Source organism: Cnephaeus nilssonii, assembly GCF_951640355.1.
Source record: "Cnephaeus nilssonii genome assembly, chromosome: 1".
Taxonomy (NCBI): Eukaryota; Metazoa; Chordata; class Mammalia; order Chiroptera; family Vespertilionidae; genus Cnephaeus; species Cnephaeus nilssonii.
This window is the reverse complement of record NC_137072.1, coordinates 29950947-29972263: the sequence shown is the minus strand read 5'-3', so window position 1 is coordinate 29972263 and position 21317 is coordinate 29950947. Positions and strand designations below refer to the sequence as shown.

The following is a 21317-nucleotide window of genomic DNA, read 5'->3' as shown; positions in this document are numbered from 1 at the left end:
GTAGATATTTTCTACTTTTATTTTTTTAAAGGTTAAGAGAACTATCCTTTAGAATTTGTGAAGTATTTTTAAAAACTAGGGCATATAATAAAAAGTTATTTACTGACCTTTCTTGCAAGCTTGAGATCCTCAATTAAATCCTGTTCACCTCGAGACATTTCATATATTGCCTAAAAAAAAGTCCAGCAAACATGATAGGTCATTCCTTTCTTTGAGAAAGGAAAATAATATACAATTGATATTCTGAACAATGCTTTTTGAAGTGACTCAGTCTGAAATCTGTAATTCAGAATGGAATCTCAAATAAGAGGCTGCCATGTTTCATAATTTTACCCTCTCCTTAGAGTTAAGTTTGATGACCACCACCCATCAAAAAGTACTACTCAGCATGTGTCATGAATTGCTGCTCAAAATTGCAAGTTGATTTTGTCACAGGCATTAATTTGCTATTCTTGCAAAACACGTTTAAAAAATAGGGACTATTTTTAAAAATATAAGTCAATAAATATGGTCTATTGGATGCCAGCATACCTCCTGACGTTTAATTTCTTTGGTAGTTAAAGACTCCTTCATACTGACATCTAACATCTCTGACCACAATACACTACTTCTCCTTTTAGCAGGTGTTGGGACTGTTGATCTGCTTGACGACTTCTGGGCTGAAGCTGGAGATCTATTGTCACCACGAAGGGTAAATGACTTAAAAGAAAACAAACAAACACAGAGGTGAATAAAAGAGAAAAGATTTGGAAGATACAGTAATTATTCCTTTTTCTTAAAAAAATAAGACAAATTAACACCAAAGTTCTGAGAATTTCTCTATGAATAAAACAACCATTTATCCAAGCTTTAATCTATCATTTTAAAGTATTTAAAAAAATTTATGTTTAAGTATAATAATATAAACCTGTTTGTATAACTCAAAGAAAAATACAAATCTGAGGCTTCTAAATGTCCCCTTCACTACATTACTTGCTCCCCATCCCCTCCCTCACTGACCTGTATTGTTTGACCAAAACGTCTGACTGCTCCATTTCTTACAGGAGAGATTAAATTTGCCAAGGATGTGACCCGAGCTAGAGGTCGAACTCTTTTATTGCTTGGCTCCTGTAAAAACAAATACAGATTATGTTAAAACGCTAAGAACACTTATTAAAAAATAAGTAGTATAAAAAGCCAGTCAAATATCTGAATTACCACTGGGCACATAACAAATATCATTAGACAGAAGAAAAACTAAAATTAAAACAAAGAAATTAGATTCTAAAACCCTATAGAACTTTTTAGTTTAATATAGTGGTTAACTTTTAAAAAAACCACATTATGAAAATTTTCAAACATACATAAGAATGGAGAATAGCATAATGGATCTCATGTGCTTATCATTCAGCTTCAACAGTTTTTTGGTGGAATAATTTGTTTCATGTCTGCCCCTACTGAAATATTTTAAAGCAAATCCAAGACTCTGTATCATTTCATTCTTAAATACTTCATTTGGAGACTAGCTTTTAAATGAACATGTATGACACTGGAACGGGTCATAGGAGGTGTTCAAGCAGAGGCAGGGGTCAGTGGTTAAGAGCATTCAGGCTCTGGAATGTGACTGGGCCTAAATCCTGGTTCTAGCACTTGCGAGGCAACATCCTGGGCCTCAGTTTTCTTATCTGTAAAATGAAGTTAGTATTAGAACTTCTCTTATAAAGTTGTTATGAAGGTTAAATAAAATATGTTTAAGGGGTTCAGAATAGTGCTTGAAACATACTAAGTTTTAATTATCACCACTAATATTTTTTTCTTAGAAATATTTCCACTTACTATGTAAATGTTGGGATTTAGAAATAATTAGATCTCTTAATTTATTAACCTAAAGGAAAAATATAGTGACATGCAGTAGAAATACTTATTTTTTTACATGTATTGTTTTAAAAATAACAGTATATAGCAAACATATCACTTATTCAAGGATCTCAAAAGTTTACAAAATTCATTATTCTAATTTTACTGCTAGGAAAATGGAGGCATACCATTAGGTGACTCATATAGCTATTGAAATAAAGAAGGACAGATCATAAAACAGGCCTATCCTTTATGTCTATGGAGTTATAATTATTTGTTTGTATTTGATGCCTCTGACAATTGTGGCATCTTGACAAAATAATTTTGATGGATATTCAGAAGGATCTAGAATTAAAATTAAAATTAGCACTTAAAAATAAAAACTACCATTTAAAAATAATAGATGAAACATTTTTTTTCCTAAAAATTCTTTGACATGACTAAAGCCATAAAAAAAGTAAGGGCTGTGGAAATTGAGTAAAAATAATCCCCTAAAGTAATTTAAGAATAAAGTGGCAGAAAGAGTTAAAATTCTCTGGAAACTTAAATGATTCAAATAGTCAAAGAAGCAATTAGTTTTTAAAGCTACTATACACACACACACACACACACATATAAATATATATATATTTTTTAACCCTTTTCCATATATATATTAACAATACCTACTAAAGTAAGGAGACTTTGTAGATAATCAATTCAGGCCTTTGAAGGCCGTAAGAGGAGCTCCAGACCAACCCTAACCCACCAAAATAATTAACTTCAAAGTAAAACTTTGACTATAAAGCCATTAATGTGCAAACGTTAAATAAACTGAAAAAGAAACCTTCAAGATATGTTGTAAAATGACACACTGTGTGGCTGAGGACATGTGTGAATGTCTTTACAATATACATCTGTGCAAGACTGAAGTGACACATGCATGGGCAGAAGGTCTAACATAAGGCATTCCTTTCTATTTAGTAAAGACAGAACAAAGAATCTTCTGTTTGAATGGAGATATAATTACCTCACAAAGTAAGATATGCCAACATTAACTAGAAACAAAGCAGTTGTCAGAAATTCTGTTCCACTTTTTGGAAAAAGGTTAATTCCTCTTCCTTGTTTAAAACATAATAAATTTGACTTCCTAGTAAATCACAAAACATTTAATTTTGATTTAAAAGTCTATGGAAAGGTACTATTCCCAGTGAATTTGAAAGGATAAGTTATTTTAGCTGGGAGGAAGATAATATTTGATATCTATTTTATTACATAAGATCAAATTAATGATAACAATTCTTTATAGGGTCAGTTTACTGTACAACTAATATTTTCCTGGTAACTCAAAATTATATGATATTTAAAACTAAAACTACAGAATTTAGATTTAGATAATTAAATGTAAATATATCAAAGGCATCTTTCTGAAACTACTGTGGATTTTGTTTATGCAGTCTCTTTAGGGTGGCAGGATATTACGCTAAAGCAGTATCTGGTGGTTAAATATGTTCCACAGTCTTTTAGAAACACATCTATAATCTCCCTTTTTCACAAAGGATATATTAGTCTTAAGAGTTTAATCTAATCTAAGATGTCCTGGTAAGAGTGCCTAGCTAGCTCAGTCAGTAGAGTATGAGACTTAAAATGTCTTGTTAAGAAAGCATGGTACTAAATCAGGAAATGTGGATGCTGGCGGTGGGGGTAGTGGGAGGACACCTTTGTACTTTTCACACATACTTTTGGGGATCCAATAGTAACTTTCCTGCCTTACTTAAAGGACATATGTTGAGTTTGACAGACACAACACAAACATTTAGCATATGTATTTCGAAAGTATAAAAAATTTTAATGAATAACTTGAAAAGTGTGAATGAAATGTGAAGACATAATACTGAATTATGGTTCACTAATTATATATATACACTATTTGAAAAAAATGTAATACAAAAAATGTAATACAGAAAACTTTTATGGAAAAGTGATATGGATTGATTAGGCATTCATGAGTCACCCAGAGGACTGGGACGAAAATTTGTCTTTTAAAATACAGGTTTGGTTTGGCTCATGTGAGCTATAACCAGAAATAGTTTTCTTTAGAGATTCAGATGAACCATTTTAATTCTCATAGTTTGGTTAATAAGAACCTAAACATTCACACTGTCGCAAAACATATTTTGAAGACAAAGTTTTTCGAGAATTGGTATCAAACCTACCCTTTGCATAGGTATCAAACCTACCCTAAGGATGCAGGTACAGTGTTTGGAGGTGATGAAGGAAGAGAGGAGGCAGGAGTCTACCTATCTTATTATCACTCAAATTAAGGCTTACATAATGGATTTGTTGCTGCTGTTGCTTATTTTTATTTGGAGTGCTGTTAACAGCATTATGGTGACTAAAAGAAGGTTACAAAATGGGTACCAGATATTGAAACTATACAGCTCTACAAAAGACAATCTGAAAATCTACTCGAACAAAGAAAGAATACCAAGAAGCTTTACATGCTCAACAACTTTCTATCACAGGCAACCTTTCACCAGGGCAAAGTTCACTTAGATGGGGAAAAACATTCAACCTTTACCATAAATTTACGTTGTTTATTTAGGTTAGCTTTTAATCAAACTAACTAGTTTAGCTAGGGGAATCTGCCTTGAGACTGAGCTTTTAATCAATCTATTTATTTTACTAATCCACCTGAGTCAGATTTTATGCCTTAAAACATTTTCTGGATATTTATCTATAAACAGAAAAAAGGTTTACTGGGATGTACCTTGCACATAAAAGCAACAACATGGAAAACTTCTATTGTGAATGGAGGGTTTTTTTTTTTTTTTTGTAAAAAGGTTTCTTCTACTAATGGTGTCACGTAAGAGTATTTCAGGAGGGTCTCTTCTACAGTCAACCAAATCAAGACACTTTAAATAAAAACAGTACGGGTTTGGGTTCATTAGTTTGGGTTACTGGATAAATAATTTTCTCTTCTACCTAGCAAAAACTTTAAAATAAGAAGGATGAAAAGTTATTTATAAAAAGATAAAAATGAGTTAAGAGCACATAGAATTTCTTCCCTTTCTACTTAGTAATTGAAATAGCCAAATTTAGTTATTTATTTAAGGCTGTGTTGCTAGCACCAAAAACCTGACAATATTCCTGTTGTTTTTAATCTTTGGAATAAAGGTACATCAGAAACATGGCTAGTGTCTGATACCAAACAAAAAAGGTTAGTTTCAGTATTTACACTGGTCACCATGTATGACTTGCTCTAATCAATGAAAATGCTTAGATTATTTTGAGAAAACTAAAACATATAAGCAAAAACCAAACAAACAGAGAAACAAAAACCAAAGTTAAACCACAACAAAAGAAAGCATACCTTCTAAAGATGGCAGCTATTTTAATAATCAAAAGGTGTATGTATATATGATTCACAGCTTTACTGAACCTTAAGAACTGCACATATTTATAATATGTAATTCATAAGTTTTGATATTTGTATATAGCCACAAAACTATCACCACAATCAAGTGTATACAGTTAATAAAGTACAGAAACATTAAATATACTGTATTATGTAGTATAAATGGAATACTCATATAATAGTAAATCAACTGTCAAAAATTAAATAAAATAGCATAAAAATCACAACTTATTTTGATAAATGTTCATACAGATTTCTAAAAACCACACTGACTTCAAACAATTAAAGCAAGGAGGTGGCTGTAGCTAAATAATAATTCACTGGTTTAAATATTTTAACATATTTTTCTTTCTGAAGAAAAAAGTTGCATACAATTAACTTATTAGATGTGGAAAAAATAAATAAAAACAAGCACTAGATCAGATAGCATTTTAGTTGAAATTTGTTCACTAGCTGGCAGGGGAATCTTATTTATGCCATAAAACAGTTTCTAAGACTAGATAACATAAATGCAAGTTAAATAAATAGTAACTATTTAATAAGCATTAGAAATGTGATCCATTTAACCAAATTGAGCAGCATAACATTTAAAACCTTTTTCTGTTTCAAGTTTGTGTACACTCATACTATGCTATGTATAAACTTAACTATACCATAGTTCCTAAACTTTACCAAAGTTCCTAAACACACTTCAAACTTGAATATAAATTAGTTACACATTTTAACATTCAGCAAGATCAAAAGTTAAGTTTAAAATTTTACTGTTTATAAATTATTAAAAATCTTAAAGTTCTGTGGAATTAGAAGACATCCTTTTGGCTTAATTCTTCTCTAAAAGTCTTACCTCTGGTTCTCTGAAGGACTGATTATTTACATCTAGGACTCGTATAGTCCTTTTAATAGGTAGGAGACCTCCAATCTCATCATGAGCCACCATGCTTCACAAAGTTTCCCTTAAAATCTTTAGAGTTAATCCACATCCAAGTCGCCCTATAACCAAGCACTACACAGACACACAGGCTTTTCTTCTGAGTGCTCAGCCACCCTTGGCAGCCATTTGCCCATGCCTCTTCCTTGTGGTGGAGCTAACTGCCTCTGGGAGCAGCAGTGAAAAAGCACACAGACCTCAAGGCTCTATGGGAGGGGCTAGCTTCGGACCAGGCTCCAGTGGGCGGGCACCCAACAGACACGTGACTACAGCTAACTGACAGCTGGGCACACCTAGGCTTCTCATTTTTCACTGTGCAAGAGAAAGCTCTTTATCAAGAGGTTTGGAATGTCTACATTAAGGACAGAAGGGAAAAGGAAACTGGGTTAATGTAAGGCTTTTTCTGATTTAAAAGCATTCCCAAAGGGAAACTAATTGCTTATTTAGGTTACTTACTCTACTATTTAGTCACAGACAGGAATCCTTTTTCTATAAAACCCTATTGCCTAGAAAGAAATTTAGTATGGGCAATTTGACAAGTTTAAGAAAATAATAATTCAGAATTAAATAAGTGTATATAGCTAAAGGAAAGCCTAATTATCCTGGGACCTTGCCTTTATTTTACATGAGTATAAGTATATTCACAATTGTAAAATTATCTAAGTCTTTAGAAACTGGTTCCCACCATGTTTTCTTGAGACTAACAAAGTGCAGTAGGCACACTTCAGGTCACTCTGTTCTTGAAATAAATGTGAAGTATAATTGGGCTACCTCACAGTTTTAAAGTTCAGTATTTCTTAAGACTTAAAGGCAGTTACTTTTTCTCTGTTTTAAAATTTTGATATCTGTGTAATAGATGTTTTATAATAAATACACAAAAGGTGATTTCTGTTCTAAAAATGTGTAACAGGGTCCTTCTCTATTCTGAATTAACCTTGATATAGTCCTAATAGGGTAAAAAATCTACATAAAAAGTCTTGCATTTTACAGCTGAAGAAATGAAGTTCACAGAGGTGAAGTGAGGTCACATACTAGTGACAGTCTCTACATTTCTAGGCTAAATCCTTTCTTCTCTGGAAAAACATTACTTCTGTTGGTTTGGTAGTCCTGCTACAAAACCGATTTTCTTCTTTAACATAAAGTACTGTATTCTATTTTGAAACGCAGGATTTTTATCCTAACTATGAAAGACATACTGCTGGTAATCTGCAAAAATATTTCCATTTTTAGGATTTATTAGGAGCAGAGAAATCTTAAAAATCTACTGTGTAGAAGGCATTATTCTAAATAATGAGGATGGTACAAAAAAACAGGTTTCATATCTAATCCTAAAGTGCTAATAGACCATTGTGTAAAGGGAAGGCACATGAAGAGATAACTAATATAAGACAGCTTTTGAAAATTCCAAAATAACCTATATAGCTAATAAGTGCTACAGGAGTTCAGAAGGAGAAACCACTTCTGGTAGTTTTCTGAGCTGAGATGAGGAAAGACGCTAGGGAAGAGGCTTTAAGATGTTATTTCATGCCTTGAAGGCCATGTTATGTTTTTCATAGGTCTGAGCAAGGGAAAAGTGCAAGGCTTTCTCAAAGGAACAAAATGAATTCAGTACGAGGTCACGGGCTGTGGGTAAAGACAAAGGAGCAGAGGATTTTATTGAGCAGATGTGAGAGAGAAATGAAAGTTATGTTGTAAAGTGGTGTTGAAGATGGTTTTAAAGTGACTGGAAAATGCAAAAGTCACAATCAGGTATCAAGAACTCTGTGTAAGGTAGGAAACTATTTGCAAGCGACAACATATGCGAGAAGTCAAAGATGCCTATGATTTTCAAGTTCAGAGGGGTAACTGTCAATGTAAATAAAGGAATATGGAGGAATGAGCTTTGAAAGAAAATTGTGAGTTTCATTTTAGATGAGTATGAGGTGGTGGAAGAACATGCAATTGAAAATACTGACCTAGTACTTAGAAATGCTTGGCAAGGACTTGGAAGAGGCCAGAGGATAGATTAGGTTGGGGAGTCAGACACAAAGAGATCAAGTTTTGGGAGTGAATGAAACACTTGGGAGAGAAAATCTGGACAAAAAGAACAGGGGTCCAAAGATCTAACTTTGGAGAAATGCTAAGGGAAGAAGAATTTTGCAAAAGGAACAGTCAGAAAGAGACAAAGCAAGATGCCAAGGGGAAAAAAAGTATTAATTATAGCAAAAAGGTTAAGAAGAATAAGAAAAGATTCATAGATTTAGTTTAATGGATAAGTTTAATGAGGACCTCAAGTGTGCTAGTTCATTGAAATAAAGACAGAAGGTTACAGAGGTTGAAGAGTGAGTAGAGCAAATAAATAGTGGGCATAGCCCTAGCCTGTTTGGCTCAGTGGATAATACATCAGCCTGCGGACCAAAGGGTCCCGGGTTTGATTCTGGTCAAGTGCACGGACCTTAGTTGCAGGCTCCTCCCTGGTCTGGGCCCTGGTCAGGGCATGTGCAGGAGGCAACCAATCGATGTGTTTCTCTCACATTGATGTTTCTCCCTGTCTTTCCCTCTCTCTTCCACTCTAAAAAATCAATGGAAAAATATCCTGGGGTGGGGATTAATAAAACAAAACAAAACAAAACAAAACAAAACAATAAAGTGGGCATAGACTATTTATGATGATAAATAATCTATACAAAACAATTTACTAAGGTTTGCAGGACAATGTTACTTCATGCAGGAAGAGCCAACACTGTCCTTCTGAAATCACCAATGTGTTTTACATTCAAGATGATGCTAATAATTTATCTTTCTGTATTGAGACTTTTTTTTTAATCCTTACCCAAGGATATTTTCCCACTGATTTTTAGAGAGTGGAAGAGAGAAGGAAAGACAGAGAGAAATATCAATGTGAGAGAAACACATTGATTGGTTGCCTCCTGCAAGAGCCCCAACCAGGGCCCAAACTGCAGAGGAGCCTGCAACCAAGGTACATGCCCTTGACCGGAATCAAACCTGGGACCTTCAGTCCACAGGCCGACACTCTATCCACTGAGCCAAATAGGCTAGGGTGTATTGAGACTTTTTTTTTTTAAGTAATGGTGACTGGTATATATCATCATCTATTGTTTATTACCCAGTCACACCTGGGCTATACGTGATGTGGTTGGCCTTAAGAATGGTTGACTCGAAGTTGCATGATTAATCAATGGCTAAATAGGTCCAAATCTGGTCTGTTCAACTCATATTAGAATATAGCTTCCAGAGAAGTCACTAAATGTAACACCTTTAGTACATGTTGGGTGCATGCTCAGTGCTCACTGTCATGCTGGGAATCAGGGGCAGAGCTAGGCTTAAAACCTTGGTCTCCTAGTCTCAGGCCAATGTTCGCTGAATAACTACCAGCATTTTAGAGAGAAGGAAACCTCCCAAAAGTTGAGAGATTATCTACCCTCTATCCTATAGTTTTAAAGTGGAATCACCTTAGAGATAATGGAATATAGATCCCTAATTTTATAGGTAAGAACAGTGATGTGCCCAAGCCCTTAGAGATAGTAAGAGAGTAGACTAGAACCCAGTAGTCTGATTCAGTTAGTTTCATCAGTACAAAAATGGTACAGTAAGGTTACTTTATGACTACTTAGCTTCATAAAGGAATAAAGAGCTATGAACAGTGAGAGGAAAGAAACTTCTAGGGCATTCTCATGGGTCTCTTACCTGATGTCTTTCTCCAAACTATGCTTTTCTATACAGTTCTGATACAGGTAAGGTTAAGATAATGAGGGGAAGAGATACCTCTCATTTCTCTCCTATAGTTGAGGACCCATGAGGTAAAGGTAGAAGTCTATATATATAAAAAATGAAAAGCCTACAGGATTCAAATAAGGTCTAATTGTGATAGTTACAGCACAAAAATCCTGGCTCACCAACTCTAAAATCATAGTCTCATTTGGAATGTTCAGGTTTATGGACTAAATATAATATAGACAATTATAGATAGCATAAAAAAAAAAGCAACAATGAACCGGCATGTTCAATTAGTACTCTGAGTGATGGGCTTGAGACAATCTTGACTCTAATAACACTCAATGAAAATCAGAGGGCTGAAAAGGTCCTTTGAGATTGTTAACTCACCCTCTTCAGTTTTCTTAGGAGGAATTTGAAAGATATCATGAAAAAGAAATGGGAAATTTGAGTTTTTACTCTGTGCTAGAAGCTTTATGCATGCTATCTTATTTAACCAGCTTTATAAAATATGTATTACCTCCATTTTACAGGTGAGAAAACCAGATTCAGAAAGTTTAAGAAACTTGTCCAAAGTTGCATTATTAATCAATGGCTTAAATAGGTCCAAATCTGGTCTGTTCAACTCATATTAGAATATAGCTTCCAGAGAAGTCACTAAACGTAACACCTTTAGTACATGTTGGGTGCATGCTCAGTGCTCACTGTCATGCTGGGAATCAGGGGCAGAGCTAGGTTTAAAACCTTGGTCTCCTAGTCTCAGGCCAATGTTTGCTGAATAACTACTGGCATTTTCGAGAGAAGGAAACCCCCCAAAAGTTGAGAGATTATCTACCCTGTATCCTTTGTATATCAAGGCAGGTAAGAAAAAGATAAAATAGTTCCAGCTGCTTAAGTTGTAGAAAAGATCCTATTTTAATTGATGATTTATTTAATGATCATATTATTAATAGCAATTATTTATATAACTTTCTACAAATAACATACTTGAAGAAGACTGGTTACGTATCTTCTATGTATGTAGAAAATCTAGAATTTATAAACTAAAAACTGAGTTATCTAAAAATAATGCAGCTTTGTAAAAAATATCAAGTTTTTGGTAAAATTACTGGTTTCCAAAGACCAGGTTTAATTATAGCCTGTTCTGCTTTACAGGGCTATTGGTGCTTTCTTTCCTAAAAAATGATTAAGGAAAAGGAGAAAGATAACATTGTTTCCCTTCTCCAAATAAAAAGGACAGTTAGGCTATACTTAACTTTTTTCTCCCTTTAATGTAAAATTAGAATTCTGGAATTTAGAAACAAATGAGAACTGAAGAATAACCTTTGCTTTTTTTAAGTCTAGATATTATTACTTGTTTCCATTTACTTTTGTCTGGAACAAGTAATTATAAATTTAGCTAGGAAAGCCAAAATAGGTAGAGAAAACTAAATCTAAGCTCTCTGCTGCCCTCTACATGTGACAATGTGAAATGCAACTGCCAACCTGTTTTTTTCAACTTTGTAATTGTTTTTAAGGATCTTATATAGAGGAATACATAAACAATCTTTTAGTCTGTAAAGAAATATAGATGACAGTAAAATCTGTATTTTCAGCCCTTGTGTAGTTCTGTTTTATATTACTGAATTAAACATATATTTAAAAATATATACAAGTGTAGAAAAAGATTCCACAAGTTCACAATAAATACTTTAAGAACTTTTTCTAAATATAAGAAAACTATGTTCCACTTTGAAATACTAGAGTTAAAGATACAAATAACTACTATGTATCTCACTAAAAATTGGTTAGTTAAAAAAAAAAAAAGACAGCTTAAGGGAGCTGTGGGACAACATTCAAATAGTAGTTGTGCCAGAAGAGGTAGAAAGGGAGAGACTGCATTTGAAGAAATAATGGCAGAAAACTCCCCTAACCTGGTGAAGGAAAATGTCACACAAGTTCAGAAGGCACAGAGAGTCCCAAGCAAGAAGAACCCAAACAGGCCCGTGCCCACACATATCATAATTAAAATGCCAAGAATTAAAGACAAAGAGAGAATCTTAAAGGCAGAAAGAGAAATGTAATTTGTTACATAATTGCTCCCATAAGTCTGTCAGCTGACTTTTCATCAGAAACTCTACAGGCTAAAAGGGAATGGCATAAAGTATTCAAGAAAAGATCTGAAACCCAGATTACTATATCCAGCAAGGCTAGCATTCAAAATAGATGGTGAAACAAAGAGATTCCCCAACAAAAAAAAGGCTAAAGGAGTTCATCACCACCAAGCCAGTATTACAAGAAATGCTAAAGGGCTGCTGTATTGAGAAGAAAGAGAGAGAGAGAAACCTAGGCATACAGAATTAAAATAGCTATAAATAAGTACCTATCTCTCTCTATAAAACCCTAATATGCAAATAGACCGAATGGCGGAACCTAACAACCAGTGGCTATGATGTGCACTGACCACCAGGAGGTGTGCGTGGAACATGCAGGTGTTGGCTGCAGTGGGATGATGGAGCAGGTGAGTAGGGATGCCAGACCAAAGCGGGGCGCCACTTGCTGTCATCGGGGCAAGCCTCTAGTGCAGTGATGGCGAACCTATGACACGCATGTCAGCACTGACATGCGTAGCCATTTCTGATGACACGCGGCCGCTGAGGCGGCCACATGCCGAGGATGAAACATTTGCTGCTCCTGAGGATGAAACATTTGCGAAATAATGTTTTTTCCTCAAAGTGACACACTACCCGAGTTATGCTCAGTTTTTTGGCCAAGTTTGACACACCAAGCTCAAAAGGTTGCCCATCACCGCTCTAGTGGTTACTGAAAATGTTTTGCTCCCGCACGCCATTGTCCTGCCCGGCACTTGCACCCACTGCTGGCCCCGGAGCCGCCGCTCGCACCCACTGCTGGTGCTGGCCCCGCTTGAACCTGCTGCTGGCGCCACCTCAATAACTCCGCGCTGTCAGCAGGTGCGAGTGGGGCCGGCGCTGTCAGCGGGGCTGCCGGCAGATAGGGGACCCGGGACCACGGCGGGAGGGTGTAGAGGATGGGCCAAAACCCGCCCCTGTGCCCACCGCAGCCTCGCGAGCCACAGTTCCTTTCAAGGTGCACGAATTTGTGCACTGAACCCCTAGTCAATAATAACCTTAAATGTATATGGGTTAAATGTTCCAATAAAAAGACATAGGGTAGTTGAATGGCTACAATAACATGACTCAATTATATGGTGTCTACAAGAGATCCACCTCAGAACAAAAGGCTCACACAAGATGAGAATGAAGAGATGGGAAAAAATTTTCCATGCAAATGGAAATGAAAAAAAACAACCCCACACACCAAAAACCTAGGGTAGCAATACTCATATCTGACAAAATAGACTTCAAAATGAAGGCCATCACAATAGACAATAAAGGTCACTACATAATACTAAAGGGATAGATCCAACAAGAGGATATAACCCTGGTAAACATATATGCATCCAATATAGGGACAACTACATACATATATATATATATACACTTTTTTTTTTTAGAGGACCTTAAGGGAGAGATTGACAGCAATATAGTCATAGTAGGGGACTTTAATACCCCACTGACTTCACTGGATAGATCTTCCAGACAAAAAATTAATAAGGAAACAGAGACTCTAAAAGGACACACTGATACAGATGGATTTAATAGAAATTTATAGAACATTTCACCCCAAAGCTGCATAATATACATTCTTCTCAAGTACACATGGATCATTCTCAAAGACAGACCACATATTAGGACAAAAAATAAATCTCTATAAGAATCTAGAACAAATACTCCAAAATCTTATTTTATATTGCTGCAGCTATTTAAGGAACCAAAAAAGTCCCCGAATAGCCACAGCAACCTTGAAAAAGAACAAAAAAGCTGGAGGGATCACAATGCCAGAAATAATGGCAGAAAGACCCACACAGGATGGGAGTGAAGGGATGAAAAAAAAAACACACCAGATATCAAGTTATACTACAAATCCACTGTAATCAAAACACCCTGGTACTGGCACAAGAACAGGCACGTAGATCAGTGGAACAGAAAAGAGACCCCAGATATCGAACCAAGCCATTACGCTCAATTAATATTTGACAAAGGAGGCAAGAGCGTCTCTTCAATAAATGGTGCTGGGAAAATTGGACAGATACATGCAAAAAAAAAAAAAAAAAAAAAAAAAGAAAAGAAAGAAAGAAAAAGAAACTAGACCACCAATTTACACCATATGCAAGAATAAACTCAAAATGGATAAAAGAATTAAATGTAAGCTGCAAAACCATAAAAATCCTAGAAGAACCATAGACAGCAAAATCTCAGACATCTCTCATAGCAAAGTACTTGCAGATACATCTCCTAAGGCAAAGGAAATTAAGGAGAAAATAAACAAATGGGACTACATCAAAATAAAAAGCTTCTGCACAGCAAAAGAAACCATCAGCAAAATGAAAAGGGAGGCCACTGTATGGGGGAACATATTTGGCAATGATACATCTGATAAAGGGTTAATATCCAAAATATATAAGGAACTCATACAACTTAACAAAAGGAAGACAATCCAATTAAAAAATGGGCAAAGGACCTAAACAGACACTTCTCCAAAGTGGACATAAACATAGATGGCCAAGAGACATATGAAAACATGCTCAAAGTTACTGATCATCAGAGAGATGCAAATTAATAATGAGGTATCACCTCACACCTGACGGAATGGCTACCAGCAATAAATCAACAACGACAACTGCTAGCAAGGATGTGGAGAAAAGGGAACCCAAGAATACAGCTGGTGGGAATGCAGGTTGGTGCAGCCATTATGGAAAACAGTATGGAGTTCCCTCAAAAAATTAAATATGGATCTGCCATCTGACCCAGTGATCCCACTTCTAGGAACATATCCTAAGAAACCCAAAACACCAATCAGAAAGAATGTATGCACCCCTATGTTCATAGCCGCTCAATTTACAGTAGCTAAGATCTGGAAACAGTCTAAGTGTCCAACAGCAGATGAGTGGGTAAAAAAGCTGTGATACATTTACACCTTGGAATACTATGTAGCAGTACAAAAGAAGAATCTCTTATCCTTTGAGACAGCATGGAGGGACTTGGGAGATTATTATGTTAAGTGAAATAAGCCAATCTGAGAAGGACAAGTATCAAATGATCTCACTCATATGTGGAATCTAATGAACACAATAGATCCAGAGACATAGAAGCATGGAATAGATCAGTGATGGTGAACCTATGACACGCATGTCAGCACTGACACGCGTAGCCATTTCTGATGACACGCGACCGCTGAGGTTTATTAAATACAATTACATATAACAATTATACATTTATGTTATTTAAACTATAAATATAGCGAAATAATGTTTTTTCCTCAAAGTGACACACTACCCGAGAGTTATGCTCAGTTTTTTGGCGAAGTCTGACACACCAAGCTCAAAAGGTTGCCCATCACTGGAATAGATTGTGGAATCTTAGGGGGTAGGCAGGGGAGGGTGGGTCAGTGTGAAGAGATCAACCAAAGAACTTGTATGCATATATGCATAACCCGTGGACACAGACAATAGTGTGGTGAAGGCCTGGGGCAGAAGGTGGGGAGGGCTAAAAGAGGTCAATGTTGGAAAAAAAGGGGGACATATATAATACTTTCAACAATAAAAAAAAGATTCAGTACAGGTGCTGAGCATTAATATATATTTTATAGAACTAAAACTAAATTGTTATTGATCATCATTTGTAATGGCTAAATGCTCTGACACAGCAAGACTTAAAAAATGGAGAATGGTGAGTGTGTACATGAAAAGTAAAAATAAGCACTTATTACTTTAAATGTATTAATTTAGAATAAAAAGATACTACTTCAATCGGAAGAAGGAGAAGAGGTGCTATTAATTAAAATAATGCTAATAGGAATGAACTAATCTGTAGCTTCCAACTAGAGGGAATTGGAAGTATATGAAGATATATAGATCTACTAGTTATATAAAGATAACCCATAGAATAAAAACACGAATCTTCCTAAATGTCAAGAGATATACTAAAGCAAAAACACATAAAACAAAAAAAAAAAAAAGGAGAGAATAAAATAGAACAGATAATGAAAGACAGCATGCAATTGTTAATCAAGACAGTGGGATATACAGATATATACAATTGGTTATATTTTTAAAAAGTGGAGGATAAATTATAAAATAAAATAAAAAGATTTTGTATGGAAGAAGGTGCAGGGTACAGAAGCAAGGAATAAAATGAGAATCTTATGGAATTGATTTTGAAGTTCTATACAATTTTGTTACATAATTATAAGAAAAATTATACTAAAAAGTAGTAATTCTTAAAAATAAAAAGATGTGCCGAAACCGGTTTGGCTCAGTGGATAGAGCGTCGGCCTTCGGACTCAAGGGTCCCGGGTTCGATTCTGGTCAAGGGCATGTACCTTGGTTGCGGGCACATCCCCAGTAGGGGGTGTGCAAGAGGCAGCTGATCAATGTTTCTCTCTCATCGATGTTTCTAACTCTCTATCCCTCTCTCTTCCTCTCTGTAAAAAATCAATAAAATATATTAAATAAATAAATAAATAAATAAAAAGATGTGAGTTACTGCCATTATACACATAGAAAATAACTAGTTCAGTAATTTAAAAACAGCGGGATTTTTACATTCTTACTATATATAGTCTGTGTGTCAAAACAAATAAACAAAAAACTGAAAAATAAAACATAAAAGGTTTTCAGTAATTGTATCATTTATAGTAATCTGTAGTAATGTAGACTATTGTCCTAGAACCATGGGTAAATCAAATAAGTAATTATATCAGTACTAGAGGCCCGGTGCACGAAATTCGTGCACGGAGGGGGATTGTCCCTCAGCCCAGCCTGTACCCTCTCCAATATGGGACCCCTCGAGGGATGTCCGACTGCCCGTTTAGGCCCGATCCCGTTGGGCAGTCGGATCCCTAAATGGGCAGTCGGACATCCCTCTCACAATCCAGGACTGTTGGCTCCCAACTGCTTGCTTGCCTGCCTTCCTGGTTGCCCCTAACCGCTTCTGCCTGCCAGCCTGATCACCCCCTAACCACTCTGCTGCCAGCCTTTTTGCCCCCAACTTCCCTCCACTGCCGACCTGGTCACCCCTAACTGCCCTCTCCTGCAGGGTTGATCACCTCCAACTGCCCTCCCTTGCAGGCTGGGTGCCTCCCAACTGCCCTCTCCCGCTGGCCATCTTGTGGTGGCCATCTTGTGTCCACATGGGGGCAGGATCTTTGACCACATGGGGGCAGCTATATTGTGTGTTGCAGTGATGATCAATCTGCATATTACTCTTTTATTAGATAGGATAGAGGCCTGGTACAGGGGTGGGGGCCAGCTGGTTTGCCCTGAAGGGCATCCCGGATCAGGTGGGGGTTCCCTTGGGGTGTGGGGCGGCCTGAGCGAGGGGCCTGTGGTGGTTTGCAGGCCGGCCACGCCCCCTGGCAACCCAAGCAGAGGCCCTGGTATCTGGAATTTATTTTCCTTCTACAATTGAAACTTTGTAGCTTGGAGCAGAGCCAAGCCTGGGGTTCCCTCCGAGGCCGGCAGCCATTTGTGTTGGGGTTATAATTGAAACTTTGTTGCCTTAAGCGGGTGGGCCCGGTCAGGGTGTGCGGAAAGCTTTGCTTCCCCTGTTGCCAGCAGCAACCCTGGCCTGCTCTCTCAAGCTCCATTCTGCGGCCATTTGTTTGAATTTGTTTACCTTCTATAATTGAAACTTTGTAGCTTGAGTGGAGGCTTAGGCCTGGCAAGGGCAGGCAGAAAGCTTGGCTTCCTCTGTTACCTAGGAAACCTTGCTCTCTGTGGCTGTAGCCATCTTGGTTTGGGTTAATTTGCATACTCGCTCTGATTGGATGGTGGGCGTGGCTTGTGGGTGTCAGAGGTATGGTCAATTTGCATATTTGTCTATTATTAGATAGGATTTTTTTTTTTTTCCCTCACCAGATGATTTTTTTCCCCATTGATTTTTAGATTGTGTGGGAGGGAGGGAGGAGAAGGGGGAGAGAAACATTGATGCATGAGAGACACATTGATTGTTGCCTCCCGCACCTGCTCCAATTAGGGCCAGGGATGGAACCTGCAAGCCAGGTACATGCCTTTGACCAGGAATTGAACCCAAGACCCTTCGGTGCAAGAGCCGATGTCCTAACTACCAAGTCACACTGGTCAGAGCTGTACCACAGCCTTTTTATCCGTTCATCTATTGATGGGCACTTGGGTTGCTTCTATATCTTGGCTATGGTACTAAGTAATGTTGCAATGAACATAAGGGTGCATATATTCTTTCAATTTAATGTTTAGATAGGATTCTTAAAACCAAGATTTTTAATGCAGTTGAAAGAGATCAATAAAATTGATGAGATTAAGTAAAAATCTTTAGCCTTGAATTTAAAATATCAACATAAACTCATAATTTTATCTGAAAGATTATATTTCCTAGCTTTGTCCATTAAAAAGGCCTAGAATCAACGATCAATCAGGTAGCAAGTAGTTCATAATGCCCAGATTTTAACCTCTACCATTTCCCAAGGAAATTAGAACTTTTAAAAATGATCAACTGCAGGTATGGAACAGAAAAAGAAACAGGGCACAAAAAAACCCTGAAAAATAAAACATAAAATGTTTTCAGTAATCATATCATTTGTATTAATCTGTAGTAATATAGACTGTTGTCCTAGAACCTGGAATAACTTGTCAATCTGGAAGAAAAGGAGGTTATTAAGCCTCTAGATATGAGGTGAAGATTATGTCAAAATGATGTGGGAAATCAACACATTGTACACCTTAAATTTACACAATGTTACATGTCAAGAATATCTTAATAAAGCTGGGGGAGTGGGTGGAGGAAGAAGGACACAGGAGCCATCATGAAGTAGCCTTCAGTGACCAAAGAAGGAATAATTTGAGAATAGTGAGAGTAATAATAAAAATGGGTCAAAATACAACAAATATGTTCATATCCATGAGATTTCATATATTATTATAAAGAAAAAATCATTAGTTACTTTGAAAGAATTTGAATGACTAAAACTCATTATTTTTGAAAAGTGGTAAGGGAAAGGAATCAAGCACTTGTCCCACCTTTATTATAAATCAATACCTCGAAGTGACCAAATGGTTGATGAAGGGAATTTTCTCTTTACAGAAATATACCAGATAATAAATTGAGGACTGATAAAGGCACAATATCATAATTTTGCAACCTCCAATAAGCAAAATGATCTAAGCAATGATAATTAATTTTAAAAACATCACAAAAAGACATCATATACCCCTTGAAGGTAGTACACAGCCCCCCAAAAAAACAACTTCTACATCTAACTACCAATTTATCATAAGTACAGGAAATAAGAGGAACATAGGAAATGATGCCAGGGGGATGCAATCATGAATATTCAGGCTATGAAAAGTTCTACAGGAAAAAAGACATGGTTTCTTCAACAACAAAATGACAAGAAAACAAAGAGAGAGGAAACCTACAAATTAAGAGATACTTAAGAGATATAATCAATCACAATGTATGGACTTTATATGAATTGAAATTCAAACAGACAAAATGAAAAAACAAAACAAAAATTGTATAAGACAATCAAGGAAAGTATGGGCACTGAATCTGATAATACAGATGAAATGGCACAATGTCTAGGATTTCCTTCAATATGATCCACAGGCAGGTAGATGAGTGATAGGTGAAACAAGAATAAATTGATCACATATTGATAATTGCTGAAACTGGGGTAAAAGCAAGGAGGATTGTCTCTAAGTAGATTTGACTATGATTTTATTGTGGCAAACTATAAATAATTGTCTTATTTCTGTACATGATTTGATTTGAAGCATACCTAAAAATACCCAGGATTGCCATTTCATGCTTCTTTGAGTACAAGATTTAAAAATGTAATTGAAGCTGTTTTGCAAAAAGCCTGACACTTAAAAAACACATAATTCTTCTATAACAACATTATGTGTATGTGTGCATGCGTGCACGTGAGCGCGCATGCACTCACACACGGACTTGCTGGATTTGCTGAAATGTTGATGGGCAGGCCTATACAAATTTAAGTTTTAGAAAATACCTTGTCTTTTAAAAGCAACTGCCATCATTGAACATAATGTCAAACTATTTTTCAAAATCTCACTAAAAATGTATACCTTTTTCATAATGATCTTTAAAAAAGGTTCCTTAGCCCTAGCTGGTGTGCTCAGTGGTTAGAACAGCGGCCCATGGACTGAAAAGTTGAGGGTTGGATTCTGGTCAAAGGCACATACCTCAGTTGCAGGCTGGATGCCCAGCACTGGTCAGGGCACATGCGGGAAGCTACCAATAGATGTATTTCTCTCACATCAATGTTCCTCTCTCTCTCTCCCGCTCCCTTCCACTCTCTCTAAAAATCAATTAAAAAAATACCCACAGTGAGGATTAACAAAAAAATAAAATAAAAAAGGTTCCTTAAAACCAAGATAGTTCAATAAAATTTGCCAAATGATAAAAATGTATTAAATAATTCCAAAGATACCAAGCTTTTGGACTTAACTACAATTTTACGCCAAAGGACATCATTATTTTTAAGTATGCACTGAGCTTTAGTTTTTCACAGGTCATACACTGAGAACTCTTGGATCGCATCTGACTTGTAGATGAGTTATTTGGCTTACATATTTTTTTTAGAAAAAATTTGACCCAATTTTTAAAATTCAGATTTCACATAAAATCCAGAATTTGATAGTCCTACATGCAGCAGTGGGCTAGAGCACAGTAGCAGCTTCCTCCTTCAGGAAGGGTATGGCACTCTCCTTTTCAACAGTCCCTATCCTACTTCCTTTCTCTGCATATATTATAGGCTAGTCTCCTTACACATTTGAATTTGTTACCACCAGTTATAACCTAACATTGTTCTAAGGGAGGTCTTCTCCTCATTCTTAATAAAGTAGAACAGAAAAAAGAGGCTAGTATCTATAAGAGCCAATATCATTAAAAAAAAAAAAAAGCATTTATTGTTATTATAGCATAGAAATAAATGCTACCTGCATACCGTTAAATGTTTTTTTTGACAGAGCAGTAAGGCTTACCTTCAGATCAAGGCTGCTAAGGCTTACGACATCATCATCTTTTGCTCTTCGTTTTCTTTTCTGTAAGACAAAGCAAATTTCATTCTTATATAAAAAAAAATGCATGTTACTCTATTAAACAAAGACTCCATACAACTAGAAAAATTACTTTAAAAAGTGAAGCCTTTGGCTGTATTCAGAAGAATATTTTTGTGAGGAATGCTAATAAATTATCTCTACCATATGTACTGTTTAAATAGTACTCCTGCACTAAATTATCTCTTGTGAAGTGATTCCACTATTAAAAAACTTTGGTAAAATTTCTGAGAACAGTACTCTTGTATAAGTCAAGGGCTGTT

General features: G+C 36.1%; 1 protein-coding gene across 2 annotated transcripts in view; it reads right to left on the bottom strand.

Moving 5' to 3' along the window:
* Positions 1–21317, bottom strand: part of NET1 (neuroepithelial cell transforming 1) — a 49900-nt gene that overhangs the window by 6771 nt on the left and 21812 nt on the right. The window contains exons 3-6 of one of the 2 annotated variants that reach the window (XM_079783942.1): positions 20980–21039; positions 1000–1107; positions 532–699; positions 108–170 (exon numbers count right to left, since the gene is read on the bottom strand). In XM_079783942.1, the coding sequence (XP_079640068.1) occupies positions 108–170; positions 532–699; positions 1000–1107; positions 20980–21039 (399 nt within the window). Of the gene's footprint in view, positions 1–107; positions 171–531; positions 700–999; positions 1108–6077; positions 6619–20979; positions 21040–21317 lie in introns of those variants that run through there. The other variant, XM_079783943.1, reaches the window with a different exon arrangement.